The sequence below is a fragment of the Brachyhypopomus gauderio genome, chromosome 10, assembly GCF_052324685.1.
Source record: "Brachyhypopomus gauderio isolate BG-103 chromosome 10, BGAUD_0.2, whole genome shotgun sequence".
Lineage (NCBI taxonomy): Eukaryota > Metazoa > Chordata > Actinopteri > Gymnotiformes > Hypopomidae > Brachyhypopomus > Brachyhypopomus gauderio.
This window is the reverse complement of record NC_135220.1, coordinates 22,939,545-22,967,527: the sequence shown is the minus strand read 5'-3', so window position 1 is coordinate 22,967,527 and position 27,983 is coordinate 22,939,545. Positions and strand designations below refer to the sequence as shown.

The 27,983-nt window shown below is 48.5% G+C and overlaps 2 protein-coding genes across 2 annotated transcripts; one reads left to right on the top strand and one right to left on the bottom strand.

Moving 5' to 3' along the window:
- Positions 1 to 8,326: 8,326 nt before the first annotated feature.
- ltn1 (listerin E3 ubiquitin protein ligase 1) lies at positions 8,327 to 24,119 on the bottom strand. The gene is made up of 30 exons (XM_077020561.1): positions 23,972 to 24,119; positions 23,414 to 23,620; positions 22,759 to 22,857; positions 22,382 to 22,612; positions 21,936 to 21,988; positions 21,598 to 21,778; positions 21,248 to 21,421; positions 20,339 to 20,529; positions 19,988 to 20,207; positions 17,146 to 17,892; positions 16,998 to 17,039; positions 16,720 to 16,903; positions 16,224 to 16,463; positions 15,921 to 16,074; positions 15,378 to 15,525; positions 14,747 to 14,954; positions 14,291 to 14,444; positions 13,993 to 14,097; positions 13,097 to 13,239; positions 12,795 to 12,930; positions 12,422 to 12,566; positions 12,089 to 12,302; positions 11,746 to 11,983; positions 11,570 to 11,653; positions 11,202 to 11,388; positions 10,565 to 10,736; positions 10,150 to 10,370; positions 9,822 to 10,016; positions 9,126 to 9,293; positions 8,327 to 8,991 (listed from the first exon to the last, which is right to left on the bottom strand). Exons 1-30 carry the CDS (start codon positions 24,011 to 24,013, stop codon positions 8,929 to 8,931), a joined length of 5,346 nt encoding a protein of 1,781 aa, XP_076876676.1. The 5' UTR covers positions 24,014 to 24,119; the 3' UTR covers positions 8,327 to 8,928.
- nle1 (notchless homolog 1 (Drosophila)) lies at positions 24,084 to 27,788 on the top strand. The gene is made up of 13 exons (XM_077020563.1): positions 24,084 to 24,214; positions 24,453 to 24,613; positions 24,693 to 24,910; positions 25,059 to 25,138; positions 25,236 to 25,312; positions 25,392 to 25,489; positions 25,731 to 25,923; positions 26,003 to 26,138; positions 26,277 to 26,323; positions 26,407 to 26,609; positions 26,883 to 27,042; positions 27,161 to 27,231; positions 27,350 to 27,788. Exons 2-13 carry the CDS (start codon positions 24,479 to 24,481, stop codon positions 27,360 to 27,362), a joined length of 1,431 nt encoding a protein of 476 aa, XP_076876678.1. The 5' UTR covers positions 24,084 to 24,214; positions 24,453 to 24,478; the 3' UTR covers positions 27,363 to 27,788.
- The last annotated feature ends 195 nt before the right edge of the window (positions 27,789 to 27,983 follow it).

Sequence of the window (27,983 nt, the reverse complement as noted above, 5' to 3'; positions counted from 1 at the left end):
GTGAAGCTAAGCACCTCCATTAACTGTCAGCTAACTACGATCGATCACAAATTCCAGGTGAAGAACAACCAGCCTTCTGAACACCCTTTTCTTATTGATATGATTTTGTCAGCTGGGAAGGAGAAAAAAAAACCTCAGGGGTTTTCTGAAAAAGTAGAACACTTTTCAACTTTGAAAAGTGCTCCGTTCTGTCAAAAAAGCAAGCTGCTACAGTGCACGTTAAAGAGCAGCCGGCTGACTAGCGCGCAGGCGCGGGCTGTGTGCTAGCCTGCAAAGAACAGAGACGCTGTGCTAACAAGACCATTTCAAAAGCCCACGGAGTCTGCAGCAGGGCTCCAAACTAGCCCTCAAAGACAGAAACACAGCGAACCGAAATGTCTGTTTTCATCTGACCACAGGAACGGCAAAACAAACATTCTGTTTTACATACTAAGCCCTGTAGTTGATGCCTAGCGAACACAGAGCAAGTCTCCCTTCAGTGAAACATGGTGCTTAATGGGATTACGCTGTGAAGTTGCTCCTCAGTAACAAGGAAGGCTCGGCAAACTGCTGCACAAATGGATGAAACACAGCATAGGCCTACAGTCTCAGTAAAGTAAATCTCCTCCAGCTTAGGAACAATGTCAAACTGGGGAAATCATTATAGATATTTCTCATGCACAACAAGATCCAGATCACAAAATGGAAAATATTTTAGAATAGCTTCAGAAAAAAAAAAGTGACAAGCAGTACCTTCTGCTAAACTGCACGGCTCAAGAAAACCTGGTAAACTTGTTAAGTGGAAGGGAGAAAGCTTATCGTGATTATGTGAGTAAAATTGGTAGAACTGCTTAAAAAGACTCAGGAAATATTGTATCATGGGTATGAATATTCATGGTGTGCTTGCTGGAATTTTTGTATCCCACCAGGCTTTCACGCCTCACACTTCCTGCCTCATTGAAATACTTTTGGCTTCAAGTTTTTAATGTTTTTTTAATTTACTTTTTGCACAAACTTGGATATAGTTAAAGTATGAATACTTTTACACGCCATGTGCATGTCAAGTGTATGCACTAACATTTGTTATTTTAATTAGGAAAATGTTCTTTTGTAAATAAGGCTGAACGTGCTGTACTTGGTAAGAGTTTTATGATGTTAATCAGTACCATTGTAAACTCTTCAGCACTAACCCTACACCAGCACGCTCCACTGTAAACTCTTCAGCACTAAGCCTACACCAGCACGCTCCACTGTAAACACTTCAGCACTAACCCTACACCAGCACGCACTGTAAACTCTTCAGCACTAACCCTACACCAGCACACTCCACTGTAAACTCTTCAGCACTAACCCTACACCAGCACGCTCCACTGTAAACACTTCAGCACTAACCCTACACCAGCATGCACTGTAAACTCTTCAGCACTAACCCTACACCAGCACACTCCACTGTAAACTCTTCAGCACTAACCCTACACCAGCACGCTCCACTGTAAACACTTCAGCACTAACCCTACACCAGCAAGCTCCACTGTAAACACTTCAGCACTAACCCTACACCAGCACGCTCCTCTGTAAACACCTCAGCACTAACACTACACCAGCACACTCCACTGTAAACTCTTCAGCACTAAACCTACACCAGCACGCTCCACTGTAAACACTTCAGCACTAACCCTACACCAGCACGCTCCACTGTAAACTCTTCAGCACTAACCCTACACCAGCACGCTCCACTGCCTATGCCGACAGGTGCTGAGCACGAAGACACCAGACTTGGTTGGCATCTCTTTGCTCTTTCACACTCAGCAATGCAAATGATTTCCTGTTTCTAAACCATATGGGTTGTGACTTGCCGAAGGCGCTCCACAGGGCTTACCAGGCTTCCAGGGAGTTGTGTCTACCCCCGACTGCCTTTTCAAGGTGGCACCACAACGTTGCCTTGACAAAATGGCTGTGCAGTGGCAGTCTGAAGCATGGGAACAAAATGGACACGACAGGGTGCACTAACCGAGTCCAGACTCTGCTCCGCTAAAAGCCGTGCGAGTGCAACGGACGCTTCGCTATCAACCGGGAATCCAGCGGCCGGCATGACACCCTTTTTCAATAACTACCCCCAACGTAAACACAGTGAGTGACACGCTCTCGTTCAGCGTGGGCTCGTGCCCGTCACGTCTCCGTCAATCTCACAGTTGCCACTTGTCCTCCATTCGGGTCCTCGCGGAACACAGGCCGTTCGAGTCGGAGCTGGGTGAAATTACTCAGACAGGTAATATCTTGACTTCAGTGATAAAAGGGACTTTTATGGACAATTTTCCCTTCAGATGGTTATGGTTTCAATGCTCCTCCAGCTAACTTTAGAACTTTAGTCCCTTTCAACCTTCTCTTCGGTCCGTGTTCTACTCTCTCCTTCCCCGGAGGCCGGCTACCTGAGATTTTAATTACTGTTTTTCTGAAATGACTCTGACTTCTACCACCTGCAGGTGAGTCCATTCTGCCGTGACATAATGGCTCTCAGTTAAAAGTAATTAGTACCTAGGGAGAAAGGTGTACCAGGGCAAGGAAACAACTGTCAAGCCACTACCTTCAAATATGTGCCAGGGTGTCAGAGTTCCTACCAGACAAGAAGAGCGGGAGAGATGTCTGGCACAGAGGACAGGTGGTTTGTTATGGAGCATGATCTTGTAAAGCCGTGTTAATGAACATTGATTTTGACCGCGCTGGTTATTGGTGTCTGCTTACAGGGACGCACAGGGCAAAATAAAGACAACATCAATGTTTAATATAATTACTAGCACAGAAGAGTTATTCTAATGTGTTGTGTTGGTGTATGCTTAATTGTAAAATAAAATATAATTGCAAGCAGCAATTACTGGGGTCCAGGCATTTGTTCACCAAGTGGAGAGTATAACTGCAGCCAATTAATTGGAAACAATGCATCATTGTGTAGTATGCAGAGGGATTTCTCCACATTCTTGATTTCGTACTGGCTTCATACCGATATTGCTGTGGCTGCATCACGGCTGCTGAATTTTGATTAGTCATAATCATCCATGGTTCATTAAATATCAAAGATCTTTGCTGCCTGAGCAAACATAGCATATGGTGGTTCTTTTTCCAGTTTATAGTGGACAGGTCTATAGTATATCAGTGCAATATACTCAGAACGCATTAATATAGTTTTAGTGAAAAACATTTATATTTTCATTAAGCTTATTTTATATTATAAAAGGTATTTTGTTAATATAAACAATGTTTAAAAATGACTACCAAAATAATCTGTAAAAAATATTTTAGAAGTGGAAAACTACCAAATATCCATGTAAAAAGTGAATTATAACTACTTTAAATACTTTTAAGCATTGCACTTTAAAGCATTGCACTTTTTAAAGTGGAGTGACTCTGAAGAGTTTTAATGAGTTGATTTCTGTCATGTCAGTGTTGCAAATCTGAGATAAAGCAGCAGTGTTCCTGTACTGTAAATTAAGAAACCCATAAGAGCTGAAAATAACCTGCATCTCAAGACTGTAAACACAAAGCAGAGAAAAGAGTGGAGTTTACATGTTTAGAAAGACGGATATCCTGGAGCTTGAAGGTTGTTTTGGGCCAGACATTTATCAGTGGAATGAGTTGGCCTCTGACAGAGCTCGAAGCACCCTGGATATTAACTCTGCAGTGGGCATCGTCAGACTCCGCCCCACTCACACGCCCATCATCGCAATGGGCCAATGAGCAATGCCCCTTCCTTCTGGCCACAGTACATCACAAAGCTGCCTCGCCACACGGCGACAGCCGTGACCTTGTTTGAATGTGAAAGTGAGACATCCACTTTTAAGTTGTAAAGCTGTGAAGCCGTATTACAGTTCTTCTTCTGCACGTTTACCCTTGAACATGGACATATATATATATATATATATATTTAAAAAAAGATGAATCAACAAACCCTGAGCCATCATCACACAGGTACTGCATCACACAGGTACGTAGCAGCTCCAAAACAGCTTCCCATTTGGTGAGTCAGTGGATCTTTGTTTACGTAACAGTAGCAGTCACCGTGAGGGAAGAGTGATGAATTGAAATCTCCACCCTTCTAAACTTCCCTAGGCAAACGTCCTTAGAAAGTAAGAGGCCTCACCATTTTGGATACGTCAACACCTTGTTTTTTGTACAAGTCTTAAGCCCAATCCTCATGCTCCAGGGCACCACTAAATGAACTCTTGAAAAGTATTTTGGATTATATATCAAAGTAATTGGCAATTAGGATTTGCTTAATGGCATAAAACACTTAACTAATCACTAAGATGCAGTCAGTTTTTAATTTTGAGCTTGAGTTTCTAAAAAGAAAGAAGAAAAGTCTAATAATTTTCAGTTACATTCAGCCCAATATTTGATTTACAATAAACAGATTTTCTGCCAGACGATGTGTGATAAATAAGGGGTTACAAGGGCTGTCTCCAGCCATTACAGACATGTTGTCCTCCTCCTGTCCCTCATGAGGACATCATCGCGGCTCTGACTCCTGTCCAGGTTGCTCTGATCTCCAGCCCTGCTGGCTGTGACCCCATTAGCATACTGGGGTAAACAGGCATCTCTTTCCATACTGAATGAAGCTCGTCTGAACGGAATGGGCCTGGTAGAACTCGCCCTTGACCGATCATGCCTGACGAGAGAAATGTTTTCTTCGGTAATCACTGTGGTTAAAATTAGAAAAGGTTAGTCCAAGATCAGGGTTAAAGGCGATGCCTCAACCTCAGTCTCCTACTAATCATCCCCCAGCCACAGCTGGAACACTGCCAGTCCACTCGGAGTTCATTTCCTGCTCCGAACTCACCTACTGGTATTTCATTAAAGCTCAGTGGCCACATGCAAACTGTGATTAAATGTAAACAAATAGAAAAGGCTTCATTGATGTTACCATTTTGATTTCCAGAACAGTTAAAAGCTAAGCAAATATAAAGGCATCGTTTTAAAATGCCATTTTTATTGTATTCAGGGAGCGCGGTAGAAACGGGCCACCCCCAGCTGACCACGCCTGTCCTACTGTATGCTGGAAGGCTGAAGTTATTGGGAGCCGGGCAGTGCCGCGGCTAAAGTCCTTCTCCTCTAGCCTGTGGCAGTCTCTCCATTTGATAATACTCCTCTGACACAGAAGACTGTTCAAACGAGAGCTGAAAGCCCTGCTATTAATGGCCCACTCTTTAGACGCTGGGACGAATCACTGGGCCTAACCCTCTCCCTGGGCTACTCCATTTGTACTTTGTCTGTGTCCCAGTGGCCCAGTCACACTGAGTAAACAACATGGAGCAGTGAGAATGGGCTCTCCTCTGCCCTTTCCTTTCTAATTTAGACATCCCGGCTTCACAGCTGAGAGACATTAGGGAGCGTGGCTAAAGAGTCGGACCAGAAGCATGGCGAGATTGTAGCTCCGTCTCCGAGCTCCTGCTCTCGCCTTCCACTGCGTCCCGGCAAAACGAATCATCCCTGCCAGAGGAGACAGGTGCCATGTGCTCCTCGAGATAGCAGATGAGATTTATGCAATGAGAGATGAGACGCTCTGTTCAGCAGAACACGGCGACGGCTAAAATTGAATACGCGGTGCACGGCGGAGGGCTACGATCGATGGCAGGTTCTCGAGCAGACTTTGAATAGAGAAGCAGTGGTGGTAATAATAATGATCTTCATCATCATTCAAGTCTGTTGGGCACAGCAGCACCGGCAGGACGGCCAGAAACTCTCCGTGTTCCACTCAGCAGCAGGGATTCCTTTGATAAAGTTGAAGTTGTAATATTGATAGCGATGAGAGAGCAAAACTCGCCCGAAAGCTCTTTTGCTGCATCGAATATTCTCTCCTCAGTTAGATAGATTATTTTTCATCGACTCAGAAAGAATGTGTTATGGAGGGCTGGTAAACAACTAGCTTCTGAACATCCAGGCAAAATGCAGATCCCCCGTCTGATGGGAACGCCTTGTGTGGAGGGAGCGGAGACAAAGCTCCTACCGTCCTAATTATCATGCCAGCTCGGTCTAAAGCCGAAGAGCACCCTTCCAGATGAGATCGGATAAATTTTAATCTCTTCCCATCAGCAAGCGGACGGGGGCGGGAGACTGAGGAGTAGTGACCTCCTCGTGAAGCAAGGACGTCTCCGGGTGCAGCTGGGCCGCGTGGTGGTGGCACCGTCCCAGCCGGGTCAGGACGGACCACAAGCTAACGAGGCCCACGCAGAAGCAGACTGGGCACGCCGGCCGTGCTCTGCTCCCTCACGCTCAGTAGCCGCGTAGAGGACTGATCACATTACGATTGGAGCAGTTTCCAGAGAGAGAGAGAGAGAGAGAGAGAGAGAGAGAGAGAGAGAGAGAGAGAGAGAGAGAGAGAGAGAGAGAGAGAGAGAGAGAGAGAGAGAACGGGTGGGTGTGGGAGGGATGGCTAATGCAGGGTAATATTATCCATAAAGGCTTTCGTGAGATCTTACATTTGATTAAACTCATACACACCTGATTCATCTTTAAAAAGAATACACAGCTGGTATTAACAAAGCGTTCAATGTAGGTACTAACGTCACCAGTGTGAACAGACAAAAAAACATCATATCTGCTGAAGACACAAAAAGGTCTTTTTTTCCTAAAAACAATAAAGGGGCATGAAACCACATCTGTGGACACCGCACTGTTCTTATACAGACGGGCCAAGTAAGAAGCTGCGTTGAAATGCTGCCATCTAGGGCTTCAAATTCAGTACTGCAGTAGTTTTGCCAGGCGTCTCACCCTCCTCCCCTGCAGCACTCCAAATGTTTTACACCCAGATGCACCAACAGTGACACAGAAGAAATTCTAGATACAATATACACAAACATAAAATCATACCCACAAACATAAAAGCAGACCCACATTATTTCTCTCAACGGTCCACAGACTTTTGAACCAAAAGAGGCTTCATTACCCAAACGAGAAAGGGCAGTAAGGCTCACAATGGCCCACAGTAACCATGGCACCCCTCACGGTTGCCTAATTGGGAGGTTTCCATAAACCAATAGCAACTAGTTTAGGCATTTCCAGTAAGCTGGAGATTGCTATTGGCATTCCAGGCAGAACATGGTCAATGAAAGCTCTGAGAGGAAATGAAGTTTATTAAGACAGAGTGCCATCTAGGTGAACTGAAACTTCCTCAACCAATTGCAGCAACTGCATCTCTCTCTCTCTCTCTCTCTCTCTCTCTCTCTCTCTCTCTCCTTAAACTGACTATTAGTTGTAAACGTAGTGACTGCTGTTGTCTCGCATGAGGACGAACACATTTCCTCAGTGTAACACACCTCCTTCTGACAATCCAGTTTCCTTCTTGCTCATTGTAGTCTTTACCTCTATTGATTTGGATCATAGATAAGAAGACTAAATCTCCCCGTGAGCTTTAAATCTCTCCACTCCCTGTGCCACTGTACTCACTTACAGCTTTCTGCTACAGTAAATGATCGCGTGTCACGTGCTTCTCAGGACCCGTCCGTCTGCCACAGTCCGAGTCCGCGTCAGCCGCCGCGCGAGATTGTGAAGCCGCGTGACCGCTGGCACGAGCACTCTTCTCCTTCAGGGGTCCGAGCTTGGGCCAGACCCGCCACCGGTCATACGGCTACTTATACGTGTGTGGGCACTGCAATGAAGCTCCGTATAGATTACACGTTTGAGAACGCTTTACGTTAACGTGATGTTTATTAAAGGCTGACAACGTAGTAATCTCAATTCCTGGATGATCTGCGGCCTAATGTAGGCACACGTTCCACCTTCGGAGGAATAAACGTGGCTCATCATGACATAACATCTAAAATGTGGTTGTAATCAGAAGTAAATGCGACAATCTGATTGTGAAAGCGATGAAGTCCACCATTAACGGCCATCTTTGTTATTAGAGCTGCAAAACGGGTGCTCGTCTGTTTAAGTGTTACATGATGACACTGGTGGCACATCACACACTCATCTGGCACATCACCAATGTTGACAAAGATTAAAAGACAGAACTTTTGCTAAACACACATAGGAGGGCCCCAAGGCAAAATACAGATGTTCCTGTTTACGGGGTTCCTGAGCCAGCCAGCAGATGTTCGGCGTCAACCTGTATCAAATATTGACCGGCAAGCCACCGCTTGGCAACGTCTCTGCCCGCCCTAATCACAAACGCTCATCTTCTCGCAGCGTTTGTGGGGTAATCAGTCTCTTGCTACATGAGACTAAGGAACCGTGTAACCTTCTGAACTTGACACTCCAACAACTCCAGGGGATCAGACACGTAACACACACATTCACACACTAGATTTAAGCATGCCTGCATATGCGAGAGACAGACTAAATATTCATAGAAAACCATAATAAAAGTCTGTATTTAAGACCCACATGTGGTGTATGCCTTTGATTACAACAATAATCTGTACATTAGCCAAAATAATCACTGTAAATAACTCCAGTCATATAATTGAAATGATTGAGTCTATCATAAGACATGGTACTCGGTGTACCAGAAGAGCACGTTATGATAAACAGGTCTACTACAAACTGCCACAGGAATATCACAAGATGATAAATGTTCCTTTTGTGAAGGACAACGTAGACTGTTTACTAGAGCAAATGATGGTATGCTGAAGCCATTGCTCTCATCCGCCAGGGTGGATGCCGTCATCATAACTGCAAAATTAAGTATCGGTCTGTCCAACGTGTCCCACTGGTTCTAGAAGGCACTCCAGTCCATGAGAAAAGAGACCTGCTTCGGCGGCGGCAGAGGCTGGAACTGGAATCACATGACCATTCTTCTCAAGGTGCACGAACTGGAGCTTATAGTCAAGACACCATTTAATGATCAACAACACCTCATTCCCCCGTCCATTTACGTATACAAAGAACAAGTTTGTTTGCGTCATGTTTAGTGATGGTGAACATCCACAGTGTGGCGCATGTCCACAGAGGAGATGTTTAGAAGAAGGTTTCCCTGCACAAAGGGCATGTCGACTTGTTGCTTGATGTGAACCATTTGTACTGAAAAGATAAAAAGATAGAAGAATGAATGACCTGGCTCGTTATTGGTCAGCGTGTGTGTGTGTGTGTGTGTGTGTGTGTGTGTGTGTGTGTGTGTGTGTGTGTGTGTGTGTGTGTTGAAGTGGCGCACTCACCAGGCACGCAGAGTGGAACCTTTTCTTGCAGGTGCGACAGGCTTTCTTGGGCAGCGAGTAGTTGGAGCCGTGAATGACGGAGAAGCAGATCATACAGTCTTCCACTCCCTCAAAGCGCTTGTCCACATTATTCTTCCACAGAGACAAACCCTCCATAATACTGCCATTCTACACACAGCAAGGGCAAAGAAATAATAATGGCCTCAAGTTACATGGGTTTCGTAAGCACCGGTGACCTCAAGTTTTATGGTTACCTTGTTAGAGTCGGGAAATATATCAGTAGGTGTACATTTACATAGATGCAAATGCTGTTGGGTCTATGTCCTGTGTGAGGTAGGTCATTTAAATGTGTACTACTCTATCATTATCTCAATTGTTATCAAATTCCTTACTAACTGCATAGTCACAAGGCAGCTTTGCATTTTGTTTACTGGGTCTGTGGAACTCGCCCTAAACCCAAATGGTGTAAAATCAAACAGGAACAAACATAAGGCATGACAAGTGAGGTGGAGCTGTGTGGGGGAGCGTGGTGTGGAGCTCCACCCGGTGTGGAAGCTGTGTGGGGGTGGAGGGGAGCGTGGTGTGGAGCTCCACCCGGTGTGGAAGCTGTGTGGGGGTGGAGGGGAGCGTGGTGTGGAGCTCCACCCGGTGTGGAAGCTGTGTGGGGGTGGAGGGGAGCGTGGTGTGGAGCTCCACCTGGTGGGTGAGGTAGGTGCTGAGCTGCAGCATCCAATTCCTCCACTGCTGCACGGCCACCCCCACCCTGCGGCCGCTCTCCACCGAGATGGAGCCCAGAGGGTAGTTCTGCGGTAGCTGGATCACCAGCTCGATGAAGATGTCGTCCACCGAGTACGTGGCGATCACCTCACGCGTGGCCGAGCGAGCCTTTACCTGCAAAACACGGCCCGATATCAGCCATCACAGACCGAAGAACAAGACCACAGACATCCTGGAGGTTAGGGTTGGACAACCTCAAACATAAACTGAATGGGGTTGGGATTTATGTTTTGCATCTTTGTCTCACCGTCATGCTCTGGAAGGTCTGTGTGCTGGACTGCACCGATGCGATCTCCTGTGCCGAGAGCACTCCAGTCACATACTTGCTGGTGAACTTGTCCACAGCGCTGAACACACGCTTCTCCTGGCTGTTCCACCACAGACGTACCATGGCCGGCAGGTCCTTCAAAGCAGCGTAATACACGGAGCAGGCCAGATGGGGAACTTCAAACCGCAAGCCTTCGTTTTCTGTCACACAAGGAAGCATAAACGCACGCACGAGGTGAACGCACGAGGTGAACGCACGAGGTAGCTGACGCTACAACACGGCGCCCTGAAGGCAGAGACGTGCAGCCGTCACCGCGTGTGTAAGCGCAAAGTGTCTCCTCGTGGGACGAGCGAATCTAACGTGAACAAAACGAGAGCGGCGTTCGCACACTCACGACGCAGCGACAGCGTCGAGTCCTCGGTGAAGAAGCTTTTGGGCTCCTTTCCGGCTGCTTCCGCCGGCTGCCCGGGGAGGCTCGGGTTCTCCGGCATGAGCCGGAAGAGATGCAGAAGCAGGTTATGCAGGCAGCGGCTCTTCTTCAGATGCAGGGAGTACCGCACACGCAGCTAGAACAAAAAACAACAGCGCCACCAACATCAGGGGATGAGCAAACACACGCACGGGTGGGGAACGCACGCTCTGAAACCCTAACCTAGGGTTCCAAACCATGCAGGCCAACATTTGGATAAAAACAAACTCTAGGTTGGCAAAAAAACTAGAAGTAAGCAGCAGGTTCTGTGCCGGGGAGATGTCCGAGCGGTCAACAATAGCCTCGCGTCTGTTAGACTTGAACAGCACTGCGCTAGTAAACACAGTCGGCAGGGCTGGTGCTGAAGTGAAGTAATCTCTAGGGTTCAGGAACCGGTGTGCAGGACAATAGGAACCAGAGCTACCGGGTCTGTTCAATGTAGAACTGCCTGCATCTTGTGCTGCTGGCGCTTTTAACAACACACGGTGTGCTTACAAATTTACACAAATATGTACAGGATTCAAAAGGGTCGACCGCCCGGGGGCCCCTGTACGCGCCGTACCTGGGAGGGGGCGGCCTTGAAGAAGGCAAGGAGGAGCTTCCAGGCCAGGAGGTATCCCAGAATGCAACAGTGCTCCGTGCTGAGGGGGACCACCACGGCACACTCGCCCACCTGCACGCTCCCCAGAACACCCTCCAGCAGTTCGGCCGCCCCACTGACCACACTCATTATTGCTGCTGGGGGAGACCTGCACACAGGGCACACGGACGGGTACTGACCCAACACTCTCACTGTTTACACATCAGGCAACGAAAGACAATCGCCAACGATTTGGCAAAAAAACCCAAACCCAACAACAAAACGCCACAAGAATGACAAACTTTTGAAAAGTTGTGCGCCAGCGAACCAGTGCACGCACAAACACTTACAAGCTTGGCTCTTCCTCCTCATCATCGTCATCACATTTGGCATTGTCACTTTCACAGTCACTTTCTGGTAACAGAGGCATGACCCTGAGAAAACATCAGTGGAAAAACAACACAGTCACCGAGTCCATTAACATTACTGGTGTTGAGTAGATTAACATTACTGTCAAGGCTCTGACTTGTGCAGCATGTGGTAGACGGTCAGTTGGAGGGGGCGGGCCTTGGCCAGCAGCAGGGGGGCCAGCGTGTTCAGCAGGGTCTGCAGCGTCTCCGGCAGGCCGCTCCTCTGGTCGGCCACGAAGCGCGCCGGGAGTTTGTTGTGCGTGAGCAACCGGACGGGCACGTGGACCAGCGCCTCACCCACAGACGTAACCACAGCCAGCGGGAACAGCAGGTCGTCCGGATCCGGAAACTTCCCTGCGGAGCAGAGGACGTCCGCTTAGCCCCGGCTTTGCTCGGGAATTACAACTTAAATTAGTAAAGGTTTGGTTTTGGTTGGTTGGTAAATGGAGCAGGACCCACCGGGAATGCTGACTAAGAGGGGCAGCAGCAGAGAGTGGACCCCCTCTACAAAAAACTCCTGCCATTCTGAGCTGAGCTCTGGGGGCAGTTGCTCCACCACACCAGCAGGGGGCGCTGTGAAGAACTCCGTGAGCGTCACAATCAGCTCACAGTTGGCGCATACAAACTGCTGCACCCAGGGATTCCAGAAAGACCCAGTGTTTTCGTTGGCGGTCTATGGACAGAATAAAAACACACATACACATGGACAGATTCTAGTAATGCCTTAAACAAATGAGCTTAAACACATTAGAACACATTACTAACTTTGTTAGACTGCTAAGATCATCTCACCTCTAGCCAAGCCAGCATGGAGCAGAGCAGGAAGTCCCAGTGTGTGCTACCCAGGACCGTGGGAGACGACCGCACCAGCCTGCACAGGAAACGCATCATCTCCACAGGCAGGGCGAGCTCTGTGGCAGACACCTGCCCCAGGTCCCTGAGGGGCAGACGCAGGCTCAGATCATAAAGGGATCTGCAGTTTCACTCACGTCTTACAGACTGACAGACTTACTGTCACGTGCATCAGGTCTAGAAAGAAACTGATCACTAAAAAAATAACACTCACTAAACTGAAAATGAATTCAAAAGATGAATTCTGGAGCATGCACACACACTTTTAACTATACACAGCTATACACACACACACACACACACACACACACACCTGCTAAACAGGAACCACTCCTCTCTGCTGGTGCGGAACTCCAGCATGGTGGCTATGATCGCGAGCAGAATCTCTTCATCAACAGGAGTTGCAGCTTGCAGACAGCAGTTCAGCACAGCCAGACACGCCCACACACCTGCAATCAAAACCACGCGACTCCTCTCTTAAACACAGCTCAACAGGACTGTGGTCTAAACAACACCACATCACCAGTAGTGTGGGGGGGGTGCGATTGAGCATGAGGGGGTAGGGAGAGGGGGAGTGTTGGGGGGGGGGGGGGGGGGGGGGGGGACCTGACTCACTGTGGCCGTAGTCCTTCTCCGTCTCCTGCCAGTTGAGCAGGTCAGCCACAGACAAAGCGATGAGCTCTTCTCTCTCTACAGTGTCCATCCAGGGACACAGCACCTGAATGGTGCTCACAGCGTGTTCTGAGAGAGGGTAGAAACTTGAGACACACACACACACACACACACACAGCGTGTCAGAGATGAAACGTGGTTTTGGATCGTTCCACTGTGTTTGCGGGGTCATGATGGAGTGCCAACAGCTTTAACGCCGGTGTATCCTGACAGACAGACGATGACGTTAGGGTTAAGGATGGGGTTTAGGGTTAGGGCTAGGGTTAAGGATGGGGTTTAGGGTTAGGGCTAGGGTTAAGTATGGAGTTTAGGGTTAGGGCTAGGGTTAAGTATAGGGTTTAGGGTTAGGGCTAGGGTTAAGGATGGGGTTTAGGGTTAGGGCTAGGGTTAAGTATAGGATTTAGGGTTAGGGCTAGGGTTAAGGATGGGGTTTAGGGTTAGGGCTAGGGTTAAGGATGGGGTTTAGGGTTAGGGCTGGGGTTAAGGATGGGGTTTAGGGTTAGGGCTAGGGTTAAGGATGGGGTTTAGGGTTAGGGCTAGGGTTAAGGATGGGGTTTAGGGTTAGGGATAGGGTTAAGTACAGGGTTTAGGGTTAGGGCTAGGGTTAAGTACAGGGTTTAGGGTTAGGGTTAAGTACAGGGTTTAGGGTTAGGGATAGCGTTAAGGACGGGGTTTAGGGTTAGGGATAGGGTTAAGTACAGGGTTTAGGGTTAGGGATAGGGTTAAGGATGGGGTTTAGGGTTAGGGCTAGGGTTAAGGATGGGGTTTAGGGTTAGGGATAGGTTACACTCTCTCCGCCGTATCTACAGTGATGCTCTTTTGTGTGAGGCTTCCCTTACCTCTCCACATTACCATAGAGACCCTTAATGATGGAGCCAGCTGGCCTGCCCTTCTGAATGTAGGTTCCCAGCGTCAGTGACCAGAGCGCACCGTCCTCCTGCGACCTGAGACCCATCCAGATTAAAGCTCTTGGATTAATTACCCTTGTTAAAATAAAATCTAGGAGATCTACAATCAAGACCCTGCATATGTGCATCGAAACACGGACATTAGTAACTGTGGACAGACTCATTAGAAAACTACCAACGTTGTGCAAATGGAGCAGATTAGAACGTGGGAGCAGGCGAGCACGTTCACCTCGTGAAGAGCGTGTCCAGAACCCCAGCTGCTGATGGGCTGTACAGGCCTTCAGAGAAGTTCCACTCTTGGAGCAGTTTGTGGTATTCAGCCGCCATGACGGAGTATTGCTCCATCTCCTCACACCACTGCAGAGCGCAGAGGATCTCTGCAACTGGAATAGATTCAGCTTAAACTACCAGCAAGGGATCGTTGTCTACAGACAGCCCTCATGTGAGCTTGTACAACTGGCTTCATCTAGTCTAAATAAACAACAGGGGTACACATAGACAAGAGCTGGGTTTGTCTTAAACCAATCAAACAATAGCATTAAACAATAATTTGCATCTGCTTTCATGATCAAATTCTCATTCATTAGCATCTCTTCATTCATTAGATCCACATTATTCATTCTCCTATTTGTTGACGAGGATTTCTCTCGTTTTGAATGCGTGATGCATTAGTGCTACGCCTCACTCGTATGTCCGAGATCACGGGGCTCCGAGGCCTCTGTCTCCTCCTGCTGTTCGTCAGCTGGTACTGCAGTGAAGATGATCCTCCCCAGCAGGGCGCTGGCACACAGGTGAGCAGGAAGCCTGTCAGAGGTCCTGACCCTCCACGCCTCCACGCTAGGACACTCCCCGCTCACTCGGAGGGGCCCAGCCAGCAAGGGACGCCTCATCCACTGCATTTCAGACGCATCGTTTGAGCGGAGGAGAAAACAAATTTTGCTATTAGTGTTTAGGCCTAAATATTCATGAATCTCACAGCTGGATAATGCCCAGGAGAGGGAGAGAAACACGCAAGCCTGAGTAATAATTAAAAATGAATAAGTAAATAAAATAACACCAACTGATTACTGGCTGCAGTGGAACAGAACTCAGCCAAGCTGAGTCCAGGACTGTGAGCTAGCCAATGGGCAGCTAGCCTGACTCATTTCATATAATCTATCATCAGAAAAGGATTTTCTTCCTGGACTGAGCTGAAAAAGCTGTTGTGAAGACCACGTTCCTGCTAGCCAGACCAGTGGAAACCGCATGAAAAGTGACGGCAATTGGCTGGAAAATGTGTCAGAAGAGCATGAGTGAGCATACGATTGGCTGAGCACCTGAGGGGGCAGGGCTTGTCTGAGGCTCATCCACTCCTGGGGCGTGGGAGTGAGGCAGCTGATGAACTGGGCCAGCACGCTGCTGCTCCTGGAGGCTGTAGCCAGTGTGTCCGTCACGCTCTGCACCGCCTGGACCAGAACCTGCAGACTACAGCCAACACGCACAGCATCACTAGCATCACTGCACGTTGAACAGAGTCATTCAGATCACTGCAGTCACCATCAAAGCTGGAGCTGGTGGAGCCGTCAAGAGAACCGTTAGGCAGTACTTTCAAGTCTGGTCAAGTCATCGTCCGTCCGTCCCCCCCCCCGTGCCATGGAGACCCAGGCCACACTACCCACGATGCCAGCGCACTACTCCGAGATCACCGTGCCCACATTACATCACAAAACAGTGAACTTGTCTACATTACAACAAAGGTTTGTTTCTTTTCTTCCATTTTGTTTTAGAAATAGGTCCGTTTTCTGAGGACAGGAAAAGAATTGGTTCTGAGAATCACTATCCCTCTATAGTGCAAGGCTGTAATCCCAATGCTGCGGTACCTCTGTACACTGAGGGGGGAGGTGAGAATCTGGCTCTTCACCCAGACTGCAGCCCTGTGGAGGAACGTCCCCTTCGTAAGCCCTGCTCCCAGATGGGTGACCAGCGAGCGCACGCCTGATGTGTACGCACACTTCAGTTTTTGAATCAGAGCATCTGGTACACACACACACACACACACACACACACACACACACACACAATGTATAAATCATTCAGCATTACCAATATACAAATATTACCTAAAAACGAACGGAAAAGGTCCCGCACGGAGCAGGGAGGTCCCGCACGGAGCAGGGAGGCACCTGAGAGGAGGGGGTGTGCGGGGTCCTGAGCACACAGCTGGAAGGTGGTGAGCAGCAGGTCTACGGCAGCAGGCAGAAGCAGACAGCCCTTCACCGAGGAGAAGAAGTTGGAAGCCACGTCGGAGATGAAGGACACGAGGGGCTCCACGTTGCCGGCGTCGGACATGCCTTTCGCCTCCGACAGCGTGGCGTGCAGGTGCCTCACGATGCGGTCCACGTATGCCTTTCCGATCAGCGGCTCTGCGGGGGGACACGACCGGTGGCGTGAGTGACCGAACCGGTTCACTCTTTACTGGTTTGGGTCCCAGAACAATCCGCGAGCCACGTGGCAGATTTAACACGGATTGTAGCACGTTAACATCCTGAACATTTGTTTGCGAAATGACGATGAAAAATGACTAGTCAGTGTAAAACAAACAGGACACGTGCGTGTGTGTGTGTGTGTGTGTGTGTGTGTGTGTGTGTGTGTGTGTGTGTGTGCGTGAGCGCCGTTTACCGTCGTCGTGCTGTTGGGACAGCGCCAGGCTGACCAGAGACCAGCTGTGACTGGAGGACGCAGAGGGACGGGCCTCCAGCCCCCCGGCACACAGCTCGCTCGCCAGCCCCACCAGGCGCTCACCCAGAACCGGGCCCCTCAACCAGCCCGCACACGCCTCCAGACGGCCAGGGTCCGCACACGCCTGACACCACGAGAGAAGCCAAGAAGGAAACTGAAAGCTCCGTTTCTCCTCCACATTACAACACCACCAACTCCGCTCTGGCCGGCCAACGCACCTTCTGAACGATCTGCAGAAGAACGCCCCATCTCAGGTCCATCTGTGAGGAACACGGGTGAGAAAGAGGGGTAGAGGCCATCAAACGCATGCACAGTGGGGGGAAAAACCGCACTGGGCGAGACAGAAACCGTAACGGGGAGTCTTACGGTGATGTGGTTGAGGACGAGGGTGTGCTCCGTCTTCGAGCTGCAGCACTGCAGGCCACTGAACACCATGTCCACCAGGAAACCCGTGTCCGTCCTGTCCTCCCGTCTCAGCCACACCGCCACCCTCTCCAGGAGGAAGCGTACGGCGGGATTGTGGCCCAGCTGCGACTCCGGCTCCCCCTTCCCCTCCTCGGGGCCCAGGAGGACCCCGAACACCTGCGGCTCCGTGAAGCTCTGGAGCAGGAGGGCCAGGAAGCGCAGGTGCCCCTCCGAGTCGCTCTCGCACACGTACACCATGTTCAACCGGGCCAGTCGGCACACCAGCTCCAGCAGGCGTGCGTTCAGCAGCGGCCGGTCCCGCCCGCCCTGCCCGTCCCAGGGCTCCTCCACCGGACCTCCGCCGGAAGGACGCTCCCCTCGGCCCGTGCTCTCCGGCTCCGTGAAACAGACCTTCAGCGCCTTCTTCCTCTTGGCCTGCTTTGGGGCGCGGTTGTCCGGGTCGTGCATGACCTGCAGCAGGGAGGCGATGCCCTGCAGGGCCACAGGCTCCGCCTCCTCGCGGGACACGTGCCGCACGCACAAGCTGCCCAGCCCCTCCCAGAACTCAGCCAGGAGCCTCTGGAAGGCGGCCGCCTCCTCCCCGCTGATCCGCTTCTCCCAGGAGACCAACATCTCGGTGACCTGAAGGAACAGAGGCCCGTTCTGCAGCGCCGGGCGGCCCAGGGCGTCGTCCATCAGAGGCAGGAGCTGCGAGAGGAAAGGTCAAAAGAAGACGGCACAAACAGAGGGGCTCTTTCAGGGACATTTACCCTTTTGTAATGGTTTTACTTAAAAGGACAGAGAAAGAGCAATGGCCTACTAGTCCAAATCAATACAAAGCCACTTCAAGTAAATGAACAGCGATGTTGAAATGCGCAAGTGAAAAGACCTAAAATCTCCTGCATGGGTCAATATTTCAAAAGAATGATCTTAAAATAAGACATTGCTAGATATTAGACCAGCACTCCATATCCATATAGCCACACTCAGAAAATTATGAAAGGCAAGAAGCTTTTAGCAGTGTTGAAAAACCAAACAAAGCAATGAATACAGCCAGAACTGTGGAAGAGATTAAGGCTGCAATTGGTACATTAATTACAAATAAGTCACCAGGTCGCAGTGGATTTACAGTAGAATGGTGCAGGAAGAATCAACCATCTTGTTCTGCAATGCAACTGGGAACTGAAAAAGGCTGAAACTTCCTCCCTCTTTCAGTTACACCAATAGAGCTACATCAGTTACACCAATAGAGCTACATCAGTTACACCAATAGAGCTACATCAGTTACACCAAAAGAGCTACATCAGTTACACCAATAGAGCTACATCAGTTACACCAATAGAGCTACATCAGTTACACCAATAGAGCTACATCATTTACACCAATAGAGCTACATCATTTACACCAATAGAGCTACATCATTTACACCAATAGAGCTACATCATTTACACCAATAGAGCTACATCAGTTACACCAATAGAGCTACATCAGTTACACCAATAGAGCTACATCAGTTACACCAATAGAGCTACATCATTTACACCAATAGAGCTACATCATTTACACCAATAGAGCTACATCAGTTACACCAATAGAGCTACATCAGTTACACCAATAGAGCTACATCAGTTACACCAACATGGCAAGTCAGAGGGTGGAATTTACAGTCCTGAATCAGTATTAATCAAAGACGGTCACATTTATACATCAATTATGGATAAAAGAACCCAATTCTCAATGGTCAACACATTTTCATAGGCCAACACAAAAAAAAATATTTGGTGAACAATTTCTATTAGAGAACCAACATTTATACAGACAGCTTCAGATTTAGAGCAGAATGAGGAGTCTTGGGACAAACTGAGCTAGTGGAATTATTTATCACATATAAAGACAAAGTGTGCTGTAAAAATTCTTTCTAAGGTCTAGAAGGACTGAATGAATAAACACTCAAAAGTACGGCGAACAAATGTAGTAATTACAGACGAAACAAGATCAGCTGTATGTGTGTGTGTGTGTGTGTGTGTGGAGATTTTAGTGGAAATGCACACACAAGCATGGAAGTGGAAGAAATGAAAGATGCCCTGTTGGTAAAATACTGTATAATACAATATAATAAGACTTTTTATTACACCTACACACAGTCAATATGTTGAAAGAACTGTGGATGCCAAGATATAAATGACCATCACATTTGAGAATATCCAACTATGAAAAAGGCTTGAGTAGATGTGAAGCTCCACCACACTTATTCATGTGTTCATTCACTACTCTACTTGAGTTGAGTTAACCCTGACATAGGAAAACAGAAGAATACTTAACGACTGAGCTTTGAGTAGATGTGAAGCAAGCTCCACCACACTTATTCATGTGTTCATTCACTACTCTACTTGAGTTGAGTTAACCCTGACATAGGAAAACAGAAGAATACTTAAGGACTGAGCTTTCAGACACTGGTGAAGGCGCTATGACTAAGAAATGGTTACAACAAGAATGCCCAACTGCAGATTATTGGATAGAAGTAACCAAAGAGATCAACTTAATGGAAAACATAGAAAACTTTTCCTGTAAATCCCACATTGAATGCATTTAAAAGGCACTAATAAATGAATAAATGATGTATCAGAATTGAGATAGTTTGTATGAATGTATATCGTTAATAAGATAAAACTAGCAGGGTATATCTATAGAATATACAAAGAAAGCTTGGACTGTAGTCAAGTCTCAAACAGCAAATAATACAATTTTACAAAGGCAGCCAATCAGCAGCGTTGCAGTCACACACAGTCAGACGGGCACTCACCTGCTCAGAGAGTAGAGCAGTCTGCAAGGCCTTCTGCCCCGCCCCCTCTCCTTCACTCTGCTCCGCCTCCTGCCCCGCCCCCTCTCCTTCACTCTGCTCCGCCTCCTGCCCCGCCCCCTCTGCCACGCTCTGAAGCAGAACGAAGCGCAGGCACTCCATGGTGGCAAAGACGATGGCTGCGGACTCAGAGGGGCTGGCCAGTGCTCGCTCGCTGGTCAGACTGGGACAGACATCACGCGGGGACAGAGGGTCACAGACACCGTAAGGCAACAAGACGCATTTCATCAGAGAGAAGGCAACTCGGGTAAGGCAGACATAGCGACAGTTTCTACAGTGACACAAGCGCATTACCCTTGTATGATGGAGGAGAAGAACGTGGTGTAGAAGTGGAGTTTGGGCTCCGTGACCTCTGCGGGTAGTTTGCTGAGGAAGGGTAGCATGTTGGGGTGCAGGGCTGTGGCCAGGCCCCGCCCCCCCTCGGCAAGCACCGCCCACAGCTTGGGGAGCACGCCCTTCCTGGCGTTCACGTGAGACCAGCAGTCCTGCGGGACACACGACAACAGGAGGACGCGCAGGTACAGAGGTGCTCTTAGTATATCGCTCCATTAAACCAAGGAGAGATGTAGCATGTGTGTGTGTGTGTGTGAAGGTCTAGGGCAGGTGTGTAATAAACGCTGTGAAATTCACCCCCCCCCCAAGGTGGTCACGACCATGGAAACCCATCCGATGAAGCTCTCTACGCACTGTTATTGAGCTAATCTGAAGGCTGCATGAAGTTTGGATGTCTGTAATGATTGACTCTGCATAAAGTTGGTGATCTCTTCGTATTATGTGTTTTTAACATCCGCTGACCCCGCTCCGTCAGTTTACGTGGCCCGCCACTTTGAGGCTGTGTAGCTGTTGTTCCCAAACCCATTCTTTCACAAATGTTTGTAAAAACAGTCTGCATGCCTAGGTGCTTAATTTTATACACCTGTGGCCACGGAAGTGACGAACACCTGATTACGATCATTTGGATGGGTGAGCGAATACTTTTGGCAATATAGTGTATGAATGTTGCGTTCAGCGGCATTTAAATTTTTCATTTATTATTATTCACCAAAAAAAAAATCATGTTCTCTGGACATTTCCAAAATGCCACACACGTGGGAAGTGCTACTGTATCTTCCTGGGGACGGGGCTAGAGAACGTCATGTCACCCTGAATGCAGAAGAAAGCCCCAGTCACGCAGAGACGGGAGTAGGGCGCCCGGCTGCTCACCTGTACGCTGGAGAGAACGTGTAGGACGGCCTCCCAGAGTGGAGGCAGGACCACAGGGTCAGTGTCGTCGATACTGAGGAGCACAGCAGAACACACACGCGGTGCCTCTGTCTGCAGCACCGGAGGGGTGAGCTCACACAGACCCGCCACCAGCTCAAAGAACGCCCCTCGCACCTGGAGAGGACAGCTCGGCTTACGGGTCTGTACAAACAACCTGCCACCCACTTCTTTAGCGAGGCGTGAACTTCAGTCAAGCACTGATAAAGGCCAGGTTAACTTGGCCTATTAAAGCAGTTACTGTCCGTTTAATGCAGCCCAGGAACACACCTCTGAGAGCATCTCCAACTCACCTGTGGGCTTTTGTGCTTGCTGTATTTCCAGAACTTTCCCTGCGATACAATGTGAGAGAGCCGCTGGGTGAGCGTCTCGCGGTCGGGCTGAGGTAACGCCGTCAGCAGTCTCTTCAGTGCCAGCAGGGAGCTGGTGAGCAGGCGGACATACTTGGCTTCTCTCTCCTCTGCCGGGACGCTCCTGCACGTGGCCAGCACACACAACACAGGCACGCACAACCACAATGCAGAAATCACTAAAATAACACAGCAGCACACAAGTATCGTCAAAGGTCTTGGAAACAAAGGAAAAAGAAAGACTTTTCACGATCAACTGCATCACACCCACGCTGACTTACTGTGGGTCACTGAGGGTGTCTGCGCTTTCCTTCAGCAGATTGTCTTGGAGAACCTAATGAGCAAAGCAGTCAGACATGTGCAGCCCCAGAGCACAGAAGCAGTCAGACATGTGCAGCCCCAGAGCACAGAGGCAGTCAGCTCGAGCAAAGATACAAAGCTACAGTCAGGAGCCCAGTCCTGGAGATCCACAGCCCTGCAGAGATCAGTTCCGATCGTGATTCATCATACCTAGCTCTAATAAGATGATACTGTAGGAACCAACAAGGATGACCCAGCCAAGATTAACTCGGGTGTGTTAGATTAGTGTTGGACCTAAGCTCTATATGGAGGTCGATCATCAGGACTGGACTTGGGTACCTGTCTTGCTGTGAGCAGCTATTCATTCCTTAATTACAGCACGCACCGATAAGTTGATAAGTAACACAAAGGTGAACTTTAGACTTACATTCAGCACTTCATCTTTACAGAAGCTAAGAGCCTCTGGCTGCTTGCTGGGGGGGAAGGCAGCCTGAAAGGCGGCGTGAGCAGCTGAGGCAGCAGGAGAGTGTGTGTCGCACTGAGCCAGGAGCCAGTGGGCCATTATGCCCTTCAGGTAGGGAGCGAGGCTGCGTTTGACCTTCACAATCAGCTGCTCAAACGCCTGCTGGGCTGCCTCTCGAACCCGCCGGTCATGATCCTGACACAACGGGACCAGAACAAGCCGGTGTTATGACTGCACAACAGTGCATGGAAACAGACTAAACAGACTGCGGTTATTTGGCATCGGGCCCCGAATCTCAAGTATAAAAGTACAATGACTCTAATTGAATGAATAAGTCTTACCACTGATATTTTGCAATATATACGTGGCCAATAAGGAAGAACCCCTCTAACTATATCCGGGTCCCGCTCTTCACACATAGCTCCAAATTCCTGTACAGCCTGCAATGACAGAGCATTTTACACAGATCATTTTTACACATACTACACTAAGGGCCCATCCTAGAATGCATGCAGGTTCCTTTCTAAATGCAGATGTGGTCAAAGGTAAAATGACTCTAAACAGTCCATCTTAATTTAACTGGCATTACATATTTCTTAATCAGACTGATACACACAAGACCAGATGTATTAACTCAAGTGTTGCACAATAAGTACAGATTTATCAAAGTAAAGCTGCATGCTGTGATCTGGGATACTGATCTGGGAGACAGGAAACTCTGCGCCCCGAGTGTGTCTATTACAGATTGGAAAAACGATAGCTGCAGATCCACAATACACAAGGACTACGTTTAAGGTTCTGCAGCAGGTCTACATACGCTGGTCCAGCTCCCAACACTCCTTGGCCGGATAATCAAGAGCTCTGCAGCCTTTGATCACCTGGCTCAGGTGTATGAGGAGCTGGAGCCAAGACTGAGTCCTACCTGTCTAACTCTAAAACATACCTCGGTGCACCATATTGATAACGAACAGATAAAATCAAAGTGCGATTACTCACCTTTAATTTTGTGACAGCGTCTCTCTTTGACAATTTTCTTAAAACCAAGCGGAAGTCGGCATCCACCAGATTGTCTATTTCTTCTGCGCCGTGGACAGCAGGCACGTAACCTGCGTCATTTGGGCTTGAAATCCCAAATCCAACAAACCCAGGGACGCCACCACGTTCCCGCGCCAGGACGTCAGCAGCTCTGCCGCTGTTGGACGGCTGGAAAAAAAAATAAACATCACGAGACGCTGAAAGTGACTGCATGACGTCATGAGGTGCTACGCAACACATGCGTGACGTGCTCCAGTAACTGATTAGTCAAAACTTATAAAGCTATACAACTGATGTTAGGTTTATATGTCACTTAATTTATATTAGTTTCAACGTAACCGCCTTAGATATATATCTATGATAAGACTATTTCTACCCACAGAGTAGATACTACTTTTATAGCCGACCTGGAAGTTAGCTAGCAAGTAAATTAGCTAGCAAGCTAACAAGCCAACCAAGTGGTAATGATAAGGAGACTTTTAACTGAATAAGACTTCAGACACTCTGACATTGCCTTACCCGAACATTTCCTTTCGTTCTTTGTTTATTCTTACCACCCATGTTTTATATTGCTTGACGTCCCCCTGCTGTTAGCAGCACATTCGGTAGGAGCTACTACTGTACTTTAACAACTGTCGCGAATTTGTGACGTAAAGCCGACAGCATGCGTCATTTTCCAGCGACTGCTGAGTTCCAGGCCTCACGTGTGGAACGTAAACTCGTCGCAAATAAGTGAATGTGTTTTGTTATTTTGCATTTCAGGTATGTCTTTATGTATTTATTATATAAGTATTTGTTGTTTATGTATGAAACATAATGTAACTAACAACTTTATTAACTTAAGCTAATACTTGAAGCTTATTCTGTGAAACTAGCTAGCAGTCTACGTAACTAGCTAGCAAATTAATTGAAGAAAGCTTCCTCACTTGGTAACTACATTATAATCTGACGTTAATGATGATCACGTTTATCATGCATCGTTTCTGTGTGTTTTTGTCAGTCCCCGTTACGCCGATCTTTTAGAATATGAGCGGGGACGTGGAGCGCATGTTGATCCAGTTCCAGGACGAGACTGGCGAGGCTCTGGGCTCCCCCTTCGATGTGCCGTTAACTATAACCCCGGATAAACTACAGCTTGTCTGCAACGCACTTCTACAGAAGGTAACTGGTACAGACACCGCCGCTCGCACGACTGCCCTTCTGGTTCGGATCGAAGTGAAACCCGTCCGTTTGGTGACAGGAGGAGCCGGTGCCGCTTGTGTTCTTCGTGCGCGATGCGGAGGTGGTGTCGTCTCTGGGGAGCTGCGTGGAGACGCTGGGTCTGGAGACCGAGCAGGTGGTGCCGGTGGTGTACCAGCCCCAGGCTGTGTTCCGCGTGAGGGCGGTGGCTCGATGCACCAGTTCTCTAGAGGGTCACACTGAGGCTGTTATTTCGGTGGCTTTCAGTCCTACTGGCAAGTGAGTAGAGTGGTCCTAAATCGCTTTTGATTATCAGGAAAGCGAGGTTCATATAACTGAAAAGTTTAGTGTTGGAGTGGAGCTAGTTGAGCAGTGCTCGAAATTGTTTTAAAGCTGGGTTCTTCTTTGTACAATCTTCATGACCCAGATACCTGGCTAGTGGATCTGGGGATACGACCGTGAGGTTCTGGGACCTGACCACAGAGACTCCTCATCACACTGCCAGAGGTCAGTGGTGTGCTGTAGCGCCTGAGTTCAATCACAGGAAATGTTACACTTAAACTTGGAGGCTGACAAATTCTCTGTGACCATTATGTCTTTTAAGGGCACACACACTGGGTTCTGTTCATAGCCTGGTCTCCTGATGGCAAAAAGTTAGCATCAGGATGTAAGAACAGTCAGGTGAGCGTTCACAGACTACAGACAGTTGTATCATGAAATGCCACCTAAGAGTTTCAAGCTCTACATGTCATCTGTATAGATCCTGCTGTGGGACCCAGTCACAGGACAGCAGATGAGGAAGCCAATGACCGGACACTCGAAATGGATCACGTGGCTGTGTTGGGAGCCACTGCACCTGTAAGTCATGATTAGTAGTTCAACTACTACTGCTGCTACTAATGTTAGTTTGGTTGATTTCACAAGCCTTTCTTACTGTGTATCTGTGCACATTTTCAAGAACATAACATCCTCCATCGTGTTTGACATGCTCGTGACGTGCAGCTATGTAGGACTGCAGCCTTGAAGGATGGAGTGTTTCATGTGTTCATCTTCTGGTTAACATCTCACTCCCATGTCTGCTCTCTCCGACCTGTCAAAGGAATCCAGAGTGCAGGTATTTGGCCAGCTCCTCTAAAGACGGCTCTGTTCGGATCTGGGACACTGTGCTGGGGCGCTGTGATAAGATTCTGACTGGCCACACACAGTCGGTTACGTGTGTTAAATGGGGAGGAGACGGCCTCTTGTACTCCTCGTCCCAGGACAGGACCATAAAAGTCTGGAGAGCCACAGATGTAAGGACCACTATCCATTATTCTCAAGACAAATGGTTTGATACCAGCGATGAATTAAAACCCAGTGTACTTGCTTTAGGGAGTTCAGTGTCGGACGTTGCAGGGTCATGCTCACTGGGTCAACACGCTGGCCCTCAGCACCGACTACGTCCTCCGCACAGGAGCCTTTGACCCAGCCTCTGCTACCATCAACCCCCAGGACCTTAGCGGCTCATGTATGTGACCCGGTAACAACTTTCTCTAGTCACTACGTGTTATTGCAGTAATATAAGATTGGAATGAACTCTGAATTACCTTAAACTTTGATTTAATGTTAATATATGTTAAAATATGTTAATATTTGTGTTGTACAGTGGAAGAGATCAAAACAAGGGCACTGCAGCGATATGAAAGTGTCAGAGTAAGTGTGACCCATTCAGCGAGGAGTTTGTCCTAGAAGCTTTACGTCTGATGGGTTAATGTGACACTGGATTTGATCTCCAGGGTAAAGGTCCGGAGAGGCTGGTGTCTGGTTCTGATGACTTCACCATGTTTCTGTGGAACCCAGCAGAGGAGAAGAAGCCTGTGGCCCGTCTGACCGGACACCAGGCTCTGGTCAATGAGGTGCTCTTCTCCCCAGACACAAGACTGCTCGCCAGCGCTTCTTTCGACAAATCTATCAAGCTATGGGATGGCAAGACTGGCAAGTAAGGCCTTCAGACTGTATTCATTCCTTTTGTGTTGTTACTTCTAGAACAAGGTCTGGTGAAATGCCATTGATACGGATGCAGTTCCAGTAGTGTACAGCAGAGGGTGCACAAGTTACATTAATGTTGAATTGGTCTCTTATTTCATCATGGCCTTTTGTGAGTCATAAGAAACCGGAAATTTTTCCTAGCGTGTTCCACAAGATTGATCAATTTGCCAAGCCCTTAAAACGTCCATCGAGAATGTACCGTCCCGCACTGTGTTGGCCACAGGTACCTGAGCTCGCTCCGGGGCCACGTGGGGGCCGTGTACCAGGTGGCCTGGTCGGCAGACAGCCGTCTGCTGGTGAGCGGCAGCAGCGATAGCACGCTGAAGGTGTGGGACGTGAAGACAGGCAAGCTGAACGTGGACCTGCCCGGCCACGCCGACGAGGTGAGCCAGATCCAATCAAACTTTAGATTAGACCTGAGGCACACTGCCAGGATTAAAGAAACGAGGCCACATCTAACTTTGAATTTAACTGGACGTGTTTTAATGTGATTCTGCACAGATTTTTGCAGTAGATTGGAGTCCTGACGGTCAAAGAGTGGCCAGTGGAGGGAAAGACAAGTGTTTACGGATGTGAGGGATTACACAGTCGCTGCCTTCCCGTTTCTTTTTAAAATAATGCACAGAGATTGCAGATTATGGCACCACCTGGTTTAAACACCTGGTATGTATTTTTTTCCCCCTCCTACAGATGGAGGAGGTAGCCGACACACCCTCCACACCTTCCACACCTCTGCCTTGCGTCCGTCGACCAGTCAGGATCCTCGTCTGCCAGCCAATCATCTGCTTCGTCGCCCCCCCCCCCCCCCCCCCCCCCCCTTGCCTTCATCATCCGACGTGCCCGACCCCTTGGGATGACAAACAGCTGTGTCGTTTTGAGCAGCTTTAACCACGTGACCCAGTGTCCTAGCGCGCACGGCCTCACCCGAGAGTGCAGCGCTTGTGTGGAGAAGTACGGGCTCGGATCATGATGTGCCCGCTTGGCTCCATGGACCTGTGCGGTTAGCTACGTCAAGCAGGGCTTATGAACTCTCCACAGATGACCTAGTCTAATCTCTGTAATCCTACCCATACCAATTCATACACCTTGTGATTGATTAATCCCTCGTGGTGAATGCACAGGCTAATGGGGTCTCTTCTCTAGTGAGATTCCCGGTTCACAGATTAAACTAAAAAGGTCTCCGACAAGGTCTGTGTTGTTACTCTTTTCCTTGGAAAGAGTGAATTTAGAAACTTTGAAAGTTCTTAATTAACTAAATTATCAGATCATTTCTGATTCAAAAGCTTCGTTTTAGCAGTACATATAGTGCTTTTCACAGAAATCT